The sequence below is a fragment of the Alexandromys fortis genome, unplaced genomic scaffold (assembly GCF_014885135.2).
Source record: "Alexandromys fortis isolate MF-2015 unplaced genomic scaffold, M_Fortis_MF-2015_v1.1 scaffold_34, whole genome shotgun sequence".
In the NCBI taxonomy this organism is placed as follows: Eukaryota; Metazoa; Chordata; class Mammalia; order Rodentia; family Cricetidae; genus Alexandromys; species Alexandromys fortis.
This window is the reverse complement of record NW_026067933.1, coordinates 13,150,824-13,171,056: the sequence shown is the minus strand read 5'-3', so window position 1 is coordinate 13,171,056 and position 20,233 is coordinate 13,150,824. Positions and strand designations below refer to the sequence as shown.

Sequence of the window (20,233 nt, the reverse complement as noted above, 5' to 3'; positions counted from 1 at the left end):
CTGGACAGACTAGTGGGTAAGATAGAAGCTTCTCTGGTACTCAGTAACCCTTGCACTATGTCAAGCTTTGGAAAAAACTGGTGAGAAGATCTGGGACTTTAAACAAGTTATTGTTCTCTCAAGAAAGTTTTATGGGACTTGTACGGGCATGGCTCAATGTGAACATCCATTTATTTTGAAGGGAAGTCTTCTGTAGCACCATAGAGGTAGAATGTTCTGATGGAACTTCCCACTTCTCTTTATTCCCGCGATTTGCAGATAGGATCAACCACTTACACACCATAAATCCAGCAAGTTGCTATAGTTTACTGGCAAAGTTGCCCCAGAGATACTCTAAAGAAAGATTTGAGAAATGAAAATATTTGACATTTTACTACCTAGGATATGTAGAACCTCCAAGAATGGTTAATTAGGAATATTAGATGTGTGACCATATTAGAATTCTTCTGTAGTATTTGTAACTAAAATTAAGGATTCTAAAAATAAAGTTAGTGGTCTTCAAAATGAAATGAACATTTCTCTCTGAAACAGAGACTTAAATATAAATCTTTTGAGAAAGTTAGTAAAGTTGCCTTGGGTTCTCCATGAGGATCTCAGTCTCTCTCTCTCTCTCTCTCAAGTCTTATTTCGGAATTACTCCATGTATCATCACATTGTGGTGTCAAAAGGAAAATAAAAATAACTTCACTATCAACATAATTATATAAATTAACAATGTTGATAAATATACTATTCACAAAAATCCAATGGTTATTTCCTCATACTCAGGCCTGGCATAAAATTTTGTTAGTGCTTCAGTTAGCTGAAATGGAAAACAAATGTGTAAAATTTTCATAGCTGTTTTCAGAAATCTGCTCAGCACTCTACTTCCCTTATCTGGAATTTTCAACAGTGTGCTTTTGGAATGAATCACACAATGCTATCCAAACAAGAGCAAGAACACCGTTTGTACAATATATTGAAAATTTATCATACATCTTAGTCTGTTTGTATTCTAACTTAGAGGAAACACAACAATTCAAACATAGAAATGCAATCTAAAGTGAACTTCCTGCAACTGGGTGAGGAAAAATATAAATGTTTGGAAAGGGAACCATCTGGTCTCTCAACTTTGTAAATCTTAAAAATCATTTGTGAGCCCTTGAAAATAGGGCGGTTTTAATTGTAGCATAAGTGGAGCATACCAACTTGGTTTGCTGGCATTTCAGCAAGCTACACAAACCCAAGCAATTGTGCTTGTATTTGCATCTGTCTTCATGTATAATGATTATGTAGATTCTCCTTTGTGTTGATGCCTTATTAGGAAGATGGTTCAAAATAATGCTATCCTATGAATAGTGGATCACAAAATCTTTTTGGTGAGATTAGCAGCTATCAAAATAATTATTTTAAAGGGAAATAACACACCTTGCAGTATGTTGACTATATTCATTTGCTTCATTTATGAAATATAAAGATATAGATATCACAGCAAGTTTTATGTGTTGTAAAATTAAATGACTCTATCTGGGTAAAAGCATGAGAGACACAAGTATGAATAACTATGGACTAAAGATGAATAAACTTAGGCAAGCATCAAGATTCAGGTAATATGAAATTATAAAATATTATAAAAGCAAATAAGAAATTCAGTTTCTTCAGCAAAGAGGCTATAAGAGAAAAACTCAAAGTGGGATTAGATCAAGGTAATTCATAAGGATACACTAATCAAAGAAAATTTGCACACCTTAGGGGGACAAATTTGAAAAAAAAACAGTGTGTAATCATTTTTATGAGTGTACAGTGTGTGTGTGTATGTTTACATGTCTCTGTGTGTTCCTGTGAGAATGCTATGTCTGTGAATATAGGCATGCACTTGTCACTGTGCATGTGTAGAGTTCAGAAAGTGCCCTCAGAGTGATGCTTACATTCCTCTTGATTGAAGACAAGGCAGGCTTCTGGTTTTCACAGATGTGTGGATTGGCCTACTTGGCCCATAACCTTCCAGGGGTTCTCCTCTTTCTGTCTCCCCTCTTGGTGTTGCTGCCTTGGAATTACAGCATGTGCTGTTGTATTCTGCTTACATGGGTTATGGATATGAACATTCAGGTCCTGTGCTTGTGTGGACAGTGCCTTACATGCTGAGCCATCTCCTTAGCCTGGGTATGTAGATATTTTTGAGATCATAGGGGGAATTAGATATGGCCTAAATATTAGACAACATTAAATTATTATTATGTTTGAAGTAATAGTATCATTTATCATATCATATCATATTAGAAAAGAATAAAATGTCTACAGGAAATAAGTATCTTATCTAGGTGTTGCTTTAAATACTCCAGGAAAATTATTTTGCAGTGCGCAGTGAATGACAGGGGACCAAGATGGTAACATATCTAAAACCTATTAAGCTGAATAAATGATAGCCACACTGTGAATACTCATTCTGGTCTCCCCATTTTTGTGTGTTTTTAAAACATCTTCCAAATTTAAGTGTCAAAGTCTAATAAATTGAATAACTATTTTCAGAATCTTTTTGTGTGACCCTCTCTGAACTATGTTTTATATTTATTTTAAGTTACATGATGTGTGCTTCCATGTAGAAGTATGCAAACACCAGAGCAGCTGCCCACAGGGTCCATAAGAGGATACTGGATTTCTTGGAGCTAGAGTGGGTCTGATATAAATGTTGGGAATTTAACCAAGGTCTTCTACAAAAGTGCTAGAAGTCAGGAAGGCACGGTACACACAATTTTAATCAGGAGACAGAAGCAGGTACATCATTGTGAACTGAAGGCCAACTTTGTTTACATAGTTCCAGGATACTCAGGGATACACAGGAAGACCTTGTCTCAGAAACAAAAACAAAAGCAAGCAAACAAAAGTGCCTGCAGCCCATGTTCCTAACTGATGAGCCATCAGCCACAGAAACTGTGTTTTAAATAGAAAAATATTAAAGACGCAAGGAATGAGAGGAAACAGAGGTAGCACTGTCAGCAGTTGGAGAATGGGTACACGTTTATATGAGTATCAGATTGAAGTTACTGACAGAACTTGGAGTCTGCAAATCTAACAGCACAAAAACGTCCCTATTCACCTTCCTTTTCTTGAAGAGGTAGAAACTCCCCTGTTATTCTGGTTGCACTAAAGTGGGGAATTCAACTAGACTGTGTATTACTCTGCAGTATGTAAGCCCGTGCTGTCGTTTTGCTTAACTAATCAGAGTGAAAGAAATTGCTAAATCTAAAATGTGCATACAATTCATTACAGGAAGCAGAATCTACATCTTGATGTAATGAAAACTGCTGAATTATGTGTAACAAAAAGGTCAAGAGGCTGTGAAACCTTATTTATTACATTGAGTTAGGTACAAACGTGTTGTATCCTAGCATAATAGTGACATCCAGACATCATATGCTCAGCTGCTAAGTTGAGTGCATGAGTTATTTTCTCATAGTTTTATGAACAAATGCAACAATGGGAATGAAACCATATAAAAATGAAACAGAAAAGGCTTAGCATGAATAAGAGCTTGTTACCAAGAGACCTAATTGTGCTTAGATCCAGCCTATAAATAATGCAAGAGCTTCAGTTGTTTCCTAGGTAGATATAATGATCCTGGTCTTTCTTTGTAGCAAAGAGATTTTCACTAACATAGTTGCTAAATTATACTGTCTAATTACAATTTGTGAACACAAGCCTGTCAGAATGGAAAAAGAAACCACTTCTTTTTAAAAAAAATTACTCCTAAATCGTTTCCAATGATCCCTATGTCATTGATGCAGATAATGTGTGTGAAAACATCCACCCCTCTTACTAGGAAAAAATGACATCTCCCAAAAGATTAGCTCAGATCTAGTTCAGCTAGTCTGGAGAGATTTCAGGAGGTTTAGTTAACTGCATGGCCATGTGTGGAATATCCAGGAGCAAGCATGGTCACGGGATGGTGCCGTGTGTATTTTATGAGCAGCTATTTGAAAAATGGCAAATACTGGCAAACAGTTGATAACAACGGTCTTGAAGGGCTAGAAGAGTGAATCAGAATGTCCAAGGCAACTAAGATGTTGAGATTCATAGACTATCAGGAAAAAGCACTTGAAAATAGAAATCATTATCAAAGCTTTGAATAACAGTTATAAAAGTGAAAGGTAGAAAACTTAGGAAACAATCAATAAATACAATCAGTCCAGAGAAGGTTTTAAAACTCACTCATAAGTGGTTTTTAAACAATAAAGCAAAGAAAACTAGCCCACAAATCACAATCCCAGAGAACTTAGACAACAATGAGTACCCTAAGAGAGACATACATGGATCTAATCTACATGGGAAGTAGAAAAAGACAAGATCTCCTGAATAAATTGGGAGCATGGGGACCTTGGGAGACGGTTGAAGGGGAGGGGAGAGAGAAGGAGGGGAGCTGAGAGAATGTAGAGCTCAATAAAAATCAATAAAAAAAACCACCCTAACATAAGTTTCCTTAAAGCAACACTCCCTCTTTTTTACTTAGTTATTTTCTGTTTTAAATGAATATTGTAATTTGTATTGCTGAAATAAACTGACTCACATATTTAATCTGATCTGAACTTTAATAATACCTCTAAAAATATTTTTAAAAAAAAGAATAAAATGGACAAGAGTCATAGGCAAAGAATAGGGCTCAACACATTGAAATCCAAGGTTTAAGCACATTTCTTCATAAAAAGCAATGTGTTGTGCAGTTAAATATTTTAATCTCACATTCCACAAATTATTTAGATTTAATTATAATTACATAAAGTATCTCTGACAGGAGATAGCATTGGGATCAATATGGATATTGAACTAAAAATACTTTGAAATTATTTATATGAAAGATTTATATCTAATTTTTATTACTTTTGTACCATGCTCTTTCAAATGTATAATAAATAACAAAGCCCAGAATTTCATACTAATATTTGAATAACAGAAGCTGCCCCTTTTCCTTAGAACAATTGTTGAGAAAAAAATAAGAAAACAACCTGAAACAGGTCATTACTAGTATTTTTTTTTTAATGTTCATTGACCTTTGAACATTTTTGCCTTCCTCTTCTCCAGAGGTGCCCTGCTTCTCAAGTCTCTGTACCTTTGATCTGTGGTTTCACTGGCTCAGACACTGTGCTGCCATCCATGACCCTACAGGAAGTCATATTTTAGATGTTTGCATAGTGCTGCTGCTGTCCGGGCACTGAGAAATCCTCTCAGCCCCAGTAGGGGTAAGAGGGCTTAGCCTTCAGCTTTCTTTTCATGTCTGGACTCTGAATCCCCAGCCTGGTCCAGTCCCTTGACCTAATGTTTGTCGACCAGGTATACCAGTACTCTACTGAGATCATCCAACCATATGGAATAGTAGTACTGAATGGTCCTCAAACTTTCTGGTTTTGTAGAATCCATTGGTCTCCAAAGACTAATCTTTCTGATGGTTTTGAAGAGAGGCATCGAGTCTGACCTGGGCCTTTGATCTTTTCTAGTATCCCATAACTTTGTTTTCTAGCCACTGATTATTATCTATAGGCCCTCGCTCAGTCTAGCTTGGATGCAGACAGCCAATCAGCCGTTCTGTGATCTTCTCACTTTGGATGCCAAATGATCTCACTGTAACCTGGGCCACCACGTCCACTCTGATGGCTGGTGAAACAAGACATGGAGAACTACAAATCCAAAACTTTGGTTTCTGTGTAGACACTGGCTACATGCTGGCTAAGAGCTAGTGCTGGTTGATCTAAGGGATGTGAGGACTTTGGAGTTAATTGGTGGAGAAATTTGAGGATTTGTCATGCAGTCAGGAGCAGAAGGCATGGGTGTGGGCTGCCCAAAATTATCATAGTTATGAGCCCCATGTTTTATTTCTAATGCAAGTCCAGTGATAACTTTACCCTTAAATATGCCTATGATTTAACAATGCATTCACCTGGTAAAGCAGTGACTTCATCTTCTAAGCAGCATCCGGAGAGCAATAGGGTGAATAGAAGGACAGACAGCGCAGGCTGCAGCTCCATGGTAACTAATGACGTAACTAATGACGCCCCCGAGCAGTATGAATCGAAATTTTAACATCACCAAATCTTGGTGATCATTTCTTTAAATTCTCTTTTCTTTTTTATTTCTTTTTTTGTTTTTAAGCCATCAGCTAATTCACTACTTCTGTTTATTTTTTTGTTTTAGATTTTAATTGAAAAAATAATCCATTCTTTTTCTCCTGTTCTTCCAGTCCCTGAGGCATGTCTGTCTGCCTCAAATGCATTTGGATAAGCCCCAGAGAAACCAACCAATACTCTGCCCTTAAGTGTATAGATTTTCTATCATGCTCTTTTCCTGAGTCTTCCTGTGTTTAAATGTAATTTCCTCTTTCAGCGGTGTATGGCAATAGTTATCTCTGATATTTTCCTCCAAATTTTCTGACACTGCTGTGCTTATCCAATAATAATATATGCATTGCTAATTTGCCTTGAAATGCAAATCATGTATGTTTTAGAATATTTCATACTATATGAAATTATCTAGATATTTTTATTCTCTCAATTGGCAAATAACATGAAGCAACATGAGTTGTGTGACATGTACTTAACAAATGCTTGTTTATGTAACCGTTATTATATTGAATACTATTCAGGAATTTACATTGGCTTTAGGGACTGGTGGCACCCTGTTTATACAGTTCTTTGAGAAAGTTAAGTTTAACAGACTTGTAGACCCTTGTATCGTGATAGGAAGTTTAAGGTGTTGACGATATGGCCTGAGCTGAGTTTCTCAAAACTTCATAGATTGGGGCTCTATGTAATGAAGTCATGAGATGAAAACTTGGGTAAGTAATCAGGGTCAGATCTGTTCACACAGGAATGATCTCTTATGATGGGATTGATGCTCTTACAAAATGAGACTAGAGAGAGCTTCCCCTCCATGTTCACATGCCCAGCCTGTCTCTGCCTCTCTGTCTCCATTTCTCTATCTCTTTCTCTCTCTAATCCATAAGTTAAAGGAACAATGCTCTCTGATGGTCAGAAAAAAAGACTTCACCAGAAATTGGGCTGCTTAGCACTTTGAACTTGTGGTGTATTGTTCTAGTAACCACAACACACCACTGATTGTGTATTTATTTTACAAAAGACTATTAGATTTCTATAGGAGTACATATTATGTTTAAAGAAAGTTTCTGTCCAAAGCTGCCATGGGGTATAGGAGAGAATCTATTAATGTAATCTGTTATACTTTTCTAGTGATGTGAAAGCTCGTGTCTTCTGAGAAAAACTGAACCATAACAGGACCTAGAAAGTGATGTGCTGTGATGTGCTTATTTATTACACAAAACAAATACTTTTGCTATTCTCTATGTAATACATCATGGATAAGCCAGAAATTAACATCTAGCTGTAATATGATTCATCATTAGAGAGAAGAATTGCAAAAACCTAGAACTGTTTCTGGTTCTTTTCTTCCACAGTCTTTGAATTTTCAAGTCTTATCTTTAATTATTTTTCCCTTTAAAACATTACTGTTGGAGTTCAGAAAGCCACCACTGTATTCTCATATTTCCCAAAGAATACTGCTATTCAATTCTAAAGGGAGGTATTTTATTAGTATAATAGATTTTGGGGCCTTCCTTTCTAGTAACATTAAGTGGGTGTCTTCACTGATGGCCATAATTCAGAAATTTGAGCTAAGGACAAGATAGAACTATCTGATGCTAATGATTGTAGTACTAATAGAAGTTGTGACTATATCAGTGATTTGCTTCTCATTTACATTGGGACAAATAATTTTTTTCTGTAAATCTGAAATAGTAAATAATTTTTGTTTTCTGAAATATTTTGTTTCTTCTAGCTACTCAACTTTGCCACACATCTTGAAAGCAGCCATAGATAATGCATAAAAGTGGGTGTGACTGTATTCCAATAAAATGCTAACTACAAAGATATAGTCTATAAATACATATGATATCTTGGAGAGATGTGAAGTTTCTCTAGTACAGCAAACCATTTTATGAAATGTTGATAAAATCACCACCTACAATTTATGTCACCTTTACAGTTACATATTCCTTTCAACCTTAGATTAGGCACTTTGTACTTGGTGACTATACTATGTAAATCATACAAATTATAGCCTTTCAAATTAGTTCCGCATTGAGAATTAAAAGTTTCCACCAACGTAAGTAATATGAAGTTGAAAATATTGGAGTTAGGGAGTACAAGGTTCAACTTTAATTCTCATTTCTACTATCCATTCTGTTTTCTGTCATGAAGTCATACAAACATCTTCACTATTTTAAATCCAATATCTCTTTATTTCTGTACATTTTCATACTGTGGCTCTCATTTGAACCTCTGGTATTCAGACTTTTATTGTTCCAACAGTATCTTAGTCGGAAGCTGGACCCAAGTGTCTTGACATTCTAATTTATCCTGCACATGCTGACAGATAAAACGTTGGTTTTATCAGGCCTTGCTCTTCTCACTTATTGAACACAGTCTCAAACACTAATCCTGACATTTATATGTCTCTGCAAAAATCTCCCCAGGCTCCAGCTCACCTATGTGTGGCCTCAACCTACTCACTTTTTAATGAGCTTATTAATTACATTTCATAGCTCCAATACTTAGCTTATAGAACCTGTCACTTTGTGCTTTCCTCTCTCCTTTTTGTTTATTATAGGTAGATTGGACAAGTCAAGTGGAAGCCAGTGCTTTAAGTCTTTCCTGCTCCTTCAACTTCAAATGATCAGATTTGCAATCAATTGCTTTTAGTGTCTACATCCTATTTGTTGGGTGAAAGTAAATGATCTCATTTCCTTAAGAAGTGCTAGCTCCTTGGTTTCAATCTCCCCAGCCTTTTTTCAACACCCATGCTTTTTTTTTTTTCTCCACAGCCTTCTTAATGCAACCACAAATGAATGTATGGAAAAATAGGAAGTCTGACAAACTAGACAACACAGACCTTCCCATTCTATAGACTTTGATGACTTAATTAGTACAACATGATTACTTCAATAACTAAAGGAAAACAATTTCTTTCATTTTATTTTGCCTGTTACCATATGATGTCAATGATAAAGACACTGAGACATTGGCAAACTAATCGTTCACAGTTTTGGAATAAACCATGAACATCAATATAAGAATGCATTTCTTTCTTTCCAAGAACAAAAGATAGTTCCCTCATTCTCATGCCCATAGGATCATAGGCAAGAAAAAGAAATCTCCATGGGCTGGAATAATAAAGACAAGAAGTTTGTTTTCATGAAAGTTGTTATCCTAAAGTGAACTACACACAAACCAGTTACTACAGTGCAAATTTGTCCTCCCAGATTTCCTGAAATGCATAAGATTTCTGGGACAGAGTGAGCAGTGCTAAGTGCTAAGTGACTGTGCTAAGATTAGAAAGCATTGCTTAAAGACTGGGAGAGGAAGAGCCACCAAACAGGAAGTCAACAAATGAACCTTTAAAAGTCGAAAGAAAGCGACATTGAGGAAGCCATAGACAACTTCCCTTTTCCCAGAGAAAGTGGGTAAGTGTATTAGATATTAAGAAGTATTCACTAGGACCAGAAAACAACAGAGTCTATGAGATTTAAAAATGCTAACGTCAATAAACACCAGAAGAAATCAGCTTCTGTACAGACCGTGTGTCAAAACAGCAAGCTGTCCTTGTTCATACTGTGGCTCCTGTGCCCAGTGATAACAGTCATCAGGGTTATGAATTGACAGGAAGGGGAAGAAATTATCTTTTAACGAAGACAATGTGAGCCCAGTTCTACAAGGCTTTTGTGTTTATCCTCAAAGGGAGGAAGTGAATCACTCAAGTTTGTTTAGCTTTTAATAGCAGAGTTTTGAATTATGAAGCCATTTCACGTGTGTACCACTTTCATCATTGTCTTGGTTATGGCTACTATTGCTTTAATTGGACACCATGGCTAAAACCAACTTTAGAAGGAAAGGGTTTATTTGTATTATGATTTCATATTGTTTATCATTGATGGAAGTCAGGACAGGAACTGAAAGATAGCAGGAATGTGTAGAGAGGAAGTGATGCAGAAGGCATGAAGCAATGATCATGTGCTCAAGGCTTGCTCAGCCCACTTTCTTATTGAACCCTGGACCATCAGCCCAGGACAGCACCACACACAATGAGTTGGGCCATCCTATATCAATAACTAGTTAAGAAAATGTACCTCATGCCTGCCTGTGGAGACAACTGAGGCTCCCTACTCTCAGGTGCCTCTAGCTCTGTCAAGTTGACACAAAACTAGCCTGCATAATTATATCCAACATTTCCTCTAATGGAATTCTATAAAATATACCTTTTATATTCTGACCATTGATCTCTGAGAACTATTTGTGTGTGGTTATATATTAAAATGGAAAGAATCCTACATTTGGACCAGAGTCTTTCTGTTCCACATAGAAGGACCAGATGAGGAAATCCCATTTTGCATTTGTACTAGAATTGGAAATGAAACTTGTATATCTTGACTTCCAAACTAACCCATGTCCTTGATCATTAGCAACTCTGTGTGGAACCAGAAATGTATGTGAATTTGCACTTGGTTTAAAGGGAGAGTGGTCAGCAAATGATAAGTCTTTGGTCTTCAAAATTGTTTTGAAAAATAATTTACAGTGGGAAGGGTGACTCAGTTCAATATAGCTCTACTCCAAGCTTTTTTTATCTAAGGTTTATGACAGAGATGAGACTGAAAGATGGGATCAGAACTGTGTGACCTAGCAACCAAGGAAGGCCATCACTTGGATAGTCCCAGGCCATCTCAAGGAATAGACAAGTCCCTGCTAGTATTACACACACACACACACACACACACACACACACACACACACACACACCAGCCAAGGAAAGATTCACCCCATCAGAGAACTACTCTCTGTCGTCAGGTAAATAAATGTACCTGGACTCTAAACCTAGAGCTTTTAATCTGCACATTTGCCAGAACCTGTTCCCATCCTCTGCAGGACAGTCAGCACTTTACTTCAATTTTCAATATTTCTGTATTTTTCACTATCAATATGAGATGGTCTGTGTTGCCCAACTCACTGCTTGAGACACAAAGGATCAGAATATCATGTTAGCTCCTGGGATATCACAGACAACATTCCCCACAGCAGAAGGGACTCAATGGAAGCTATTCAAGTAAAATTCAATCCTAAATGTCACCATGTCAATAATTATTGGGGACTGTGGACCCATAGACCCTGAACTTCCTGTGACCCCCCTCCTTGCCTGAGTAAAGAACTTGCTCTGCAGCTGCTCTGAGCATGAGACCCTCAGGAGTTCCCTGATGGCAGGGGAGTGGTTTCTGAGGGTCTTGCAGCTGAGAGGGTGTGGCCATTAGTCAAGGAGACCCTATAAAAGCTGCCCTGGAACACAATAAAGAGGGCATTCTTGGTGTTACCCGTGTCTCTGTGTGTGTGTGTGTGTTTTAGTCTCCAGCCCCTTGCCCGACTTGTGAACTGTACCTACTGTGTAGAGCAGGCATTGCACTACAAATAATAGCAACAATAGAGTAAAATTTATATTCCAAATGAAGATTTATTAAAAGAACTATATAAAATAGATTATTTGTAAGAGGATTTTCCACAAGATTAAAAAGGAATATTTTTTAATATAAAGGCCAGACTTCATAGTAAAGTCTATGAAAATGGAATTCTGTCCTATATTTTCAAACTTTTGTATCCTCATTAAAAAATAAATACAAATGAAAGAGCAAAGCACATCTTTAGAGGTTAAAGAAAGGTAGAGGCATGTGCAATTATATATCATGTTACATTTCCAGTATACGTATTAATGATTGACAGTTTGTATAAGTTAAAATAATAAAATATCTAAACACTAACTTTTCTATTTCATGCATGGGTATAAACAATATACTCCAAATCTTGAAATTTATTTCCTATAAAGTCCAGCACTTAATTAATGCAAATCTGGAAACTTTCTATCACACACTTCTACCGGATTCTTTGTTTTGTAGAAATGCAGACAGTCTGCACTTCATGTACTGCAAGTTTTGAGTAAATAAATATGCAATTTAAAAGCCAGCACTAGTATCATCAGGGTCATGGATAACTTCTGTGATATTTGGATTGTCACCATTGGGAAACCCAGGAAAGCTATTCAATTCCACTACATTGTATGTATGGACAAGTATGATGTACAAACAAGGATGTATGAATCGTAGTGATTTTTAAGATCTCAAAGTTCTATAAATTGCCATTATTGTAAAACACACAAATGCTTCGTTATATCATTATTTATGCCATAACCAAAGCCTGCACCAGATTTTCTTCCACCTATTAACGAGGGAAGAACTCAACAGTTATGTGTTCGTTCCAAAGAACAAAATTTGAAAAGCTAAGTTTCTGTTTCTTAGTGTTTTGTAGATTAGGGTAAAGCTGTTCGTATCTGCTCTGTTCTGTATACCAAACCTGATATCAAAGCCAAATGCAACAAGGCAGTGGTGGGGGAGATACCAGATAAAATGATGAAGAAGTGTGAAGCACATCGACCCTTGTGTGCATTCTCCCACCTCTTGCCTGCCGTCCAGGCCCGCAGCCTTCCTGAGCTCCAGGGACATCCTGTTGAACGCTCCAAGGGACTAACTGGCACCTGCGCCATTTGTGAGTCTTCCACCTACAGGAGGAGAATAAAATCTCAGTGAGAAGAAGCAAAATGGCAGGCAAACCACAGAGATAATGTGTTAACAAAAAGCAGGCTCTTTATCCATGTTCATTTCTTACCTAAGTTTAATTTAGGTACTCACTAACCCCTTCTAAAGGCAATATTAAATACAAAATTCTTTTTACGGCACTACAGACAAGGCTATGCCATTAGCAAGTTCTGTAGAAGCAGACTTCCCAGAGTGACAGGAAGCATTTGAACTTCCTATTTATACTTCCAAGAGATGCCCCAGCTGGCATCAGAAGTGCTGCATTCCACTGAGTCAGTGAACTTTGGATGATCACTGCAGAGGTAACAGCGACTGAAATTATAATATCCCCTACTGAAAGCAAATTCCAAAAAATCAATACGTTGGGAATGCAGTCAGTAATGTTCAGAGTGTAAATACATAGTGATGACATTTGTCACCTCTGAATTGGTGATGCATGTATGAATACGGCATTTTGCCACTCATCACCACTTAGTTTTCGTGCTGTGATCAGACATTTCTTGAGTTAGTGCCATAGTATATAGTGCTTCATTTGTTGTCGGGACTGCAATGGTTCAATGAGAAAGTTTTGGTCTTAATGTCAAGGAGGCATTGTAATAAAAATTTCAGGTTATGCGTAGTTTTAGTGACTTCAGCTTTCCTAGAATTGCTAATAGATGAATAGAACAGACTTCTCCCTAGCATTTCAGTAGAACAATTTCATTTCCTGAGCCTCAGTGCTCACACTTATGAGAAAGAGGGGTTCTTTGGAGACAAGAGAGACAATCTTCGTTATTATTCCCCAGTGACAAAGAAGTCCCTTCCTAAGGAACATGTATCTTGTAATTATAAACTCTTTTATGCATTTCTTATAACTTATATCAATATAAGATGTTCTTCTCACGTACTAGAGGTAACTAAACAGTTGGAAATTGACGCATATTTTTGCCTTCAGAGAGGTAACATCAGAAATGGAGAGGTTCTCTGAAATACAGGGGAGGGATGGTTGCTTGAGCAATGTACACCTACTGAGCTGGTGGAAAGAATACCAGCTTGAGCGATGTAATCGGGAATTACCCAGTGCTCCATGTACATCCTTTTCACCTTTACCTGTAGCTGTGACACGTGGGAGGTGCCTCACAAGCCTTCTCTTCATACAAAGGGTCTGAGCAGTCCCGGCCTCCATTGGTTGGCAGCTGAATGATGACCCGATGTCGAGACTGCTTTCTGGGTCCAGAGTTCCCTGAAAGGAAGCAATGCTTCAGCCTCTACACACTGCACATAACAGAATCTCTCAGCAGCAGTTGGTGTTGAAGAAATTCTCCTCACTCTAAGGACATGTGCTGTGACATGCCTAAATGAGAGGGCTTATTTCATCTAACCATTTACTAATTGTCTCTTTTACAGACCACTTATATCCAAAACCCAATCAGTTTATATTTTAAAATGTAAAGAAGAAACTCTTCCACATTCAGCCAGTCTTTCTATTGTGCAGTTGCAAAGTAATTGTCGTTTCGTATTTTTTATCCCCTTGAGAAATATGACAGACCTAATCAAATCCTTCCCCTTACTGTAAGTTTATTTTCATGTCATCTCATGTAGCCATGTTTGCCACATGGGACTCATACACTTGCTGTGAATCTTCCTTAGGAGGGTATATTCAATGCTATAAGGTTATTTTCTTGTTACTCTCTTAATTTGAAACTCATGACTTATAAAGTATTCCAGCTATTTATTATTCATTCTAAGAAGCCCAAGAGCTTCAATTCAGGCCACACTCTGAGCATCATGCTCCATATGTAGAGAAGCAAAAGAAGTTTCCTAGAGAAAGACAATTTTTAGGGAACTGTCAAAAACAGCAGCAATTACTTTAAATAAATAACTCCAAATGATTTCTAAAAGTGGGTCGGGGGCTTTACCTTCAAGAAAGATAACAGTCTGTCAGTATAAACGTATTACTGATTAAAGAATGTTCAAATTTGATTTTTAGATTTTAAGTAAAGATATACAGTTAATCAGCTTTGATGAACTATATTTCAACTTTCAATACACACATTTTTAAGGGTGAGTCGCTGTATGGTACAATTTCACTTGGAAAGAATTCTGTATAGAATTCTGTATGCAGATAATATAATTCCTGATATGTTTAGACTATTTTGCAAGATTTTTAAATATTTCATACACACTCTTCAGGAACAGTGGGGTCTTAACAACTGAAGCTCAAATGGAAAGAAAATAAAACATTTCAAAAGTTATTGTGGTTAAAAGATAAAATGATTTGAAAGTGAAAATTTTCACACAACAGAACCATTTTTCATGAACTCAAGATATTCCTTAACACAGTGGTGGACAAACAATGGCCATCAAGCCTAGGGAGGACTCTTAAGCCAGACAGAAGAGCTGATCAGGGACCTGCGATTTCTGAATAATTCTTCTGAATAAGCCCTATAGAAACAGTAAGAATAACAGCAGATAGCTGAGTCCAAACCATACGTACTAAGTCAACATTTCTGATAGCAGGGTTTAAGAGTCTGTTTTAAAAGCATTCCAGGAGCTTGTGAAGAATGGTCATAGAAAGGAAGAGCACAGAGTGGACTGAATAGATGGTTATGTGCACTTGTTCCAATTTAACATTCTAGATTACTGTAAATTGTTAGGATTGTTCCCATTGTGTGTGAATCATGTTTATAGCCATGGTAATTACGTTAATGAATAATTGGAATACTATGGTTAATGGAGTAGGGAATTGGGGACTGGAATTACTGGCGACTAGGAATTGAAGGATTTGGGAGCACTGCTGTGAACTTTTTATTGTAGCAATATAAATTTGAATACTGACTCTGGATTTTACATATTTAATAAGCTGTGTTCAGAGATCTAGGAAATGTCAGTAGAAATTTAATGTTACCAATGTTTCTCTATTTATTATATTGTTCAAATTATTTCTCGCTTCAAGTTCAGGTGATAAATGCCTCTGACAATCCAGAGCTAGGGTTATTTTCATTTCTCTGGATATTTTTCAGAATCCATTAGGCTTCTATTCTTCATTTTGGTCACTGGAATCTCAGATCAAATTTTCCTCTCCATTACATGAGCAAACATTAATTTTGAGTTTCTCTTTGTTATTTTTCTTGGTTCGCCTTCATACCCTCCCCATTCACTGCTTAGTTCCACCATTCTATCATTTTGAATATTTATTTTATTTTGATACATGCTTAGGATCAACATTTAACATTTCTAAAAAGAGTATGTAAACTAAAACAACATCTGATCATTTGGTTAACAACTGAAGAGGGATTACTTTACCTCCTTCCATCCCTCCCTTAGTTCATACCTCTTATTTCTATGTCAGCAGGATCCTGAGCTGGTGTTCCTGTGCAGAGGAGTCTCATGTCAGATCCAGGAGAGAACTGTCACTTAGTGACAACCTGAGTTTTAACTTCTAACAGTTACCTATATATCACCAAGTGATTAATCCAACTCAACCCATTTTACCTCACATTATACCAAATCAGCACCCAAGTGTTCCTTCATTATCATTCGGATCCACAGCACTGTCCAGAGGCATAACTTATTAGAACTTTTTATTCTTTACCACCTCTGATTTTTTATTTACACACTCATTTGGAATACCCAATCTCTCATCTTCAGTTATTACTGAAATTTTCTACACTTCATTTAATAGACACCACATAGTTCCATTTAGCTATTTCTCATTTTTTCTCATTCCTTCTACCTTTAAAAATCCTCAAATCTCCCAAACTTCTGACTTTAGTCTCACTGTCTATCTACCTTGTGGCAGTAACTTTAAGAATCTTCATTAATTAGTTACTTTGTTATAACCTTTGCTGTAATCCTCTCTTTCTACCTGTTTCATTTCTTTGAAAACAGCAAGGTTATTCCATTCTAGACACTGCATTCAAAATTATACTTTCATGCATCTCATGGACTTCTCTTTTATCTTGTATCGGTTATTCAGTGTTCTGTTAAGACTTTAGTGTTATAACCATCAGTACTTGCATATTTTTATTTTTAAATATTTTGTATGCTGACCATTTCCCCTACTTGATAGGTCATCTAATTATTTAATCTTACTAAAATTCTTCAGATTCAATATGGACCAATATGAACTTTTCCTAGCATTTTGTCGTGCTCTAATGTTGCATTTATCACCTCATTTCTATTTCAATGGTACCATTATTATTATAAATACCCATAACCGTCCTTCATGCTCCATCTCCTTCTCCTCTTTCACTGATTTTTCTCAAAGACAATTATTTTTTTTAATTTCTGCACATTCTGCTTGCTGAATATGAGTTAAGTTATACTCGCAGAGTGTTGAGGAATTTCTTTATAAGTGAAAGGCTAAATGAAAATTTGATATTGCCTATACATTCTACCATAGAATATTAGTGTGCTTATTTTGTCATTTTCCAAAGTGAAATTACTACTCTTTTTTACCCTGTTTTTATTTCACTGACCCTCATACTCAGTGATGATGCTTTATTTACACAAATTAAGAGATATCTATAGGATATCACCTTGTTGACTGTGATTAAGCTTGACACATTGTAGCTAATTAAAAAGCATTTTAGAGTGAAAGAATGACTCTCTTTAATGAAGTATTAAAATAATAAACATATTAGGAAATTGATAATAAGATTCAGTTAAAATTTTCTAAAGGAGCCTAGCCAGTTTGGACATTCACCTTCCTAGACATGGACGGAGCGGGGAGGACCTTGGACTTTCCACAGGGCAGGGAACCCTGACTGCTCTTTGGACTGGAGAGGGAGGCGGAGAGGAGTGGGGAGAGGGGGAGAAGGGTGGGAGCAGGGGGAGGGAAATGGGAGGCTGGGAGGAGGCAGAAACTTTTTTTTTCTTTTCCTTTTCTCAATTAAAAAAAATAAAAGAAAAAAAAAGAAAAAAATTTTCTAAAGGAGTTTTATTCTATTATGATATAAATGTGTTTCCCAGAAGTTTCTCAGAAAAATTGTTTCCAATCCACCAAACTAAAGCATTTGCCACGTAGTGACCACATGCAAGTGTGCTGTGTCCACTCTATAAGATTTTGTAATTATTATAGACTAAACCAAAACCTGAGCCAAAACAACAACAAAAAAACCCACAAGGTTTCACATGTAATATTATCTAATGTAATGTAACATAATGTGTTGTGATACAATGCAATATATAATCTTTATCACTGAAGTATGTACAGCACCAGATACTACAGAGATTGCAGCTTACAGCAAAGTATGGTAATTGATTATGACCAAGAAACTATAATTATCTTTTATATGTCTTTAAAAAATATATAAGTAAGATAATAAAATCTATTTTAACAACCAGAAAATGCCATAGCTTTTTAGAAAATTCATGTCATTAACATTTTCTTTTCTTTTTAGTTAAATTAACATTTATTAAACCATTAATAATTTTACAAAAGCTAATGTGAACTGGGGTTATAGCTCACTTGGTGGAAAGCTATTGGCTTGGCCTTCAACAGAACACTAACAAAAATGGTATGGTGCTATATATCCTCACCTGCACTGAGAGAATCTGTCTCAAAAACAAAAAAGCAAACTAATGGCAGTAACCCTTCCTCTACTAAAGCTACTGAGAAGTTTAAAAGACATTGAAAAAAAATCTTTTTGTTCCACTAGCAGTTTAGTTTTATATAAGACTTAATAGTACGCTATAAAACATAAAAGCAAACATTCTATATGTGGTGGTATGCACGTCTGATTCCAGAAACTGACACAGAGGAACAAAGACTTTAAGTACCATGCCTGCCTGCTCAACAGACTGAGGTTATATCTCATAAGCAAAAAATTCCCAAAACTTGTGCTTCACCTCTGCACAATGACCATCTGCAAAAACAATCAATTAAACATTCAGAAAATTGATTGGTTTAAAATAAAATTTAGCAAGTTAAAATCGTCATTAAACTGGAAATTAACTCTTAATTGCAAATCTCCAGTGAGAGTCAAGAAGCTTAAACATAAAGAAAACATACAGACAACGCACAGGTTGAGAGAGAAAATGAGTAAATAGAAGGCGATTTTGTCTGTCACACTGAGAGAAAATTTGCTGTTACTGTGTAAGTGACATGGAAGGTGTGAAAATTTCTCTCAGCGGGAACGCTAAAAGTCCATGTCCTGAAGGGCAAAGAAAGATTTATCAGGGGACTGACCATGATAAAAAAGAGTCTTTGCAAGTCATAAAAGCAAAACTAAACCTCGCAGGGAAGAAACACTCATCCTGGAAATGCCTCATGGCACATTAAGTATTGGCAGGGAGTCAGCTTGGTCGTTTTTATCTTTGCTTTATTCCCATCTTTGGGCCACATAATAGAGTCCACAGTAAACCTGGTCTCAGGCTATTTCTTGCCAGTAAGTTTAGAAGCCATATCTACTGGGCCATTGGAGACTCTCTTAAAAATTCACAAGAGCAGTATACATTCTCTCATGATTAATGAAAGATAAGATATACTAATAAAATTTAGAATAATTTCAATTTGCTGCATACAATAAAAATCCGAGGCATACTCTGGCATTAAATTTACTGCCTACCAGGTACTCTAGCGTGGTATTATTTCCAGGAAGAAACCCAAATGTTTTGACATTCATGAAAAGCTAGGACAAGGCCCTGTGCAAGAATCACAAACATTGCTCATCCAGAAGAAGTCAAATGCCTGCTGAATGAGGGTCCTGGGGAAAGAGTCTTCAGAATCTCTTCCCCATACCTTCTCTGCATGAAGAGGGACATGGTGTCCAGTCACTATATGGGGTCACGATACAATCCTTCCTACAGGGAAGCAAGCAAGGCCTCACTGTTTCGGGCCGAAGGCTTTCAGGACACCTAGAACAAACAAAAATATTATTCAGTCCTTAACAATCCACAAAGCCAATTATTTTAATTTCCTACCAGTTTTCATTGCTATACGAGTCGCAGCCACCAGCTTCTTTTTCTTGGCATTCATGGCTGCTTTTAACAGGCACATTAATTTACTTCAACCTTACTTGGACAAGGCTACACAGGCAAATATGAATCCTTAATGACATTCACACTATCTAGAAGAAATATAACCACTGTATCTTTCCCTTTAGGATGATCTCTCCGCTAGTAAATATGTATTATCTAGTATGTACAATAAAAGAATTGTAAGAATTCAAATTATCAATATTAGGACAAGATTTTTTAATCTGTAGCTAAATATTTCATGATAATAGGACAAAAACTATTATGACAGTATTTTTAAATAATAATAATAATTATTATTACTATCATATGTATGTATGCATGTGTGTGAATAGAATGTGTGTGGGTATTGACATGTGCCAGTGCTTGGATGCTGGTTCTGGGATTGAACATAGATCACCAAACTTGCTTGCTTGCTTGCTTGCTTGCTTGCTTCCTTCCTTCCTTCCTTCCTTCTTTTTTTCTATTTTTTTCTGTCTGTTTTTTGAGATAGGGTTCCACTGCACAACCCAGGCAGGCCTGGGAATCACTTTGAAGACAAGGCTGGCCTCAAACTCAGAGAGATCCACCTGTCTCTGCTTCCCGAGTGCTGGGGTTAAAGGT

The 20,233-nt window shown here is 36.6% G+C and overlaps 1 protein-coding gene across 1 annotated transcript in view; it reads right to left on the bottom strand.

Moving 5' to 3' along the window:
• The window catches only part of Thsd7a (thrombospondin type 1 domain containing 7A), a 402,007-nt gene that overhangs the window by 53,883 nt on the left and 327,891 nt on the right, over positions 1-20,233 (bottom strand). Inside the window, exons 9-11 of the mRNA XM_050145877.1 lie at positions 19,395-19,510; positions 13,760-13,892; positions 12,530-12,633 (exon numbers count right to left, since the gene is read on the bottom strand). Of these exons, the coding sequence (XP_050001834.1) occupies positions 12,530-12,633; positions 13,760-13,892; positions 19,395-19,510 (353 nt within the window). The remainder of the gene's footprint in view (positions 1-12,529; positions 12,634-13,759; positions 13,893-19,394; positions 19,511-20,233) is intronic.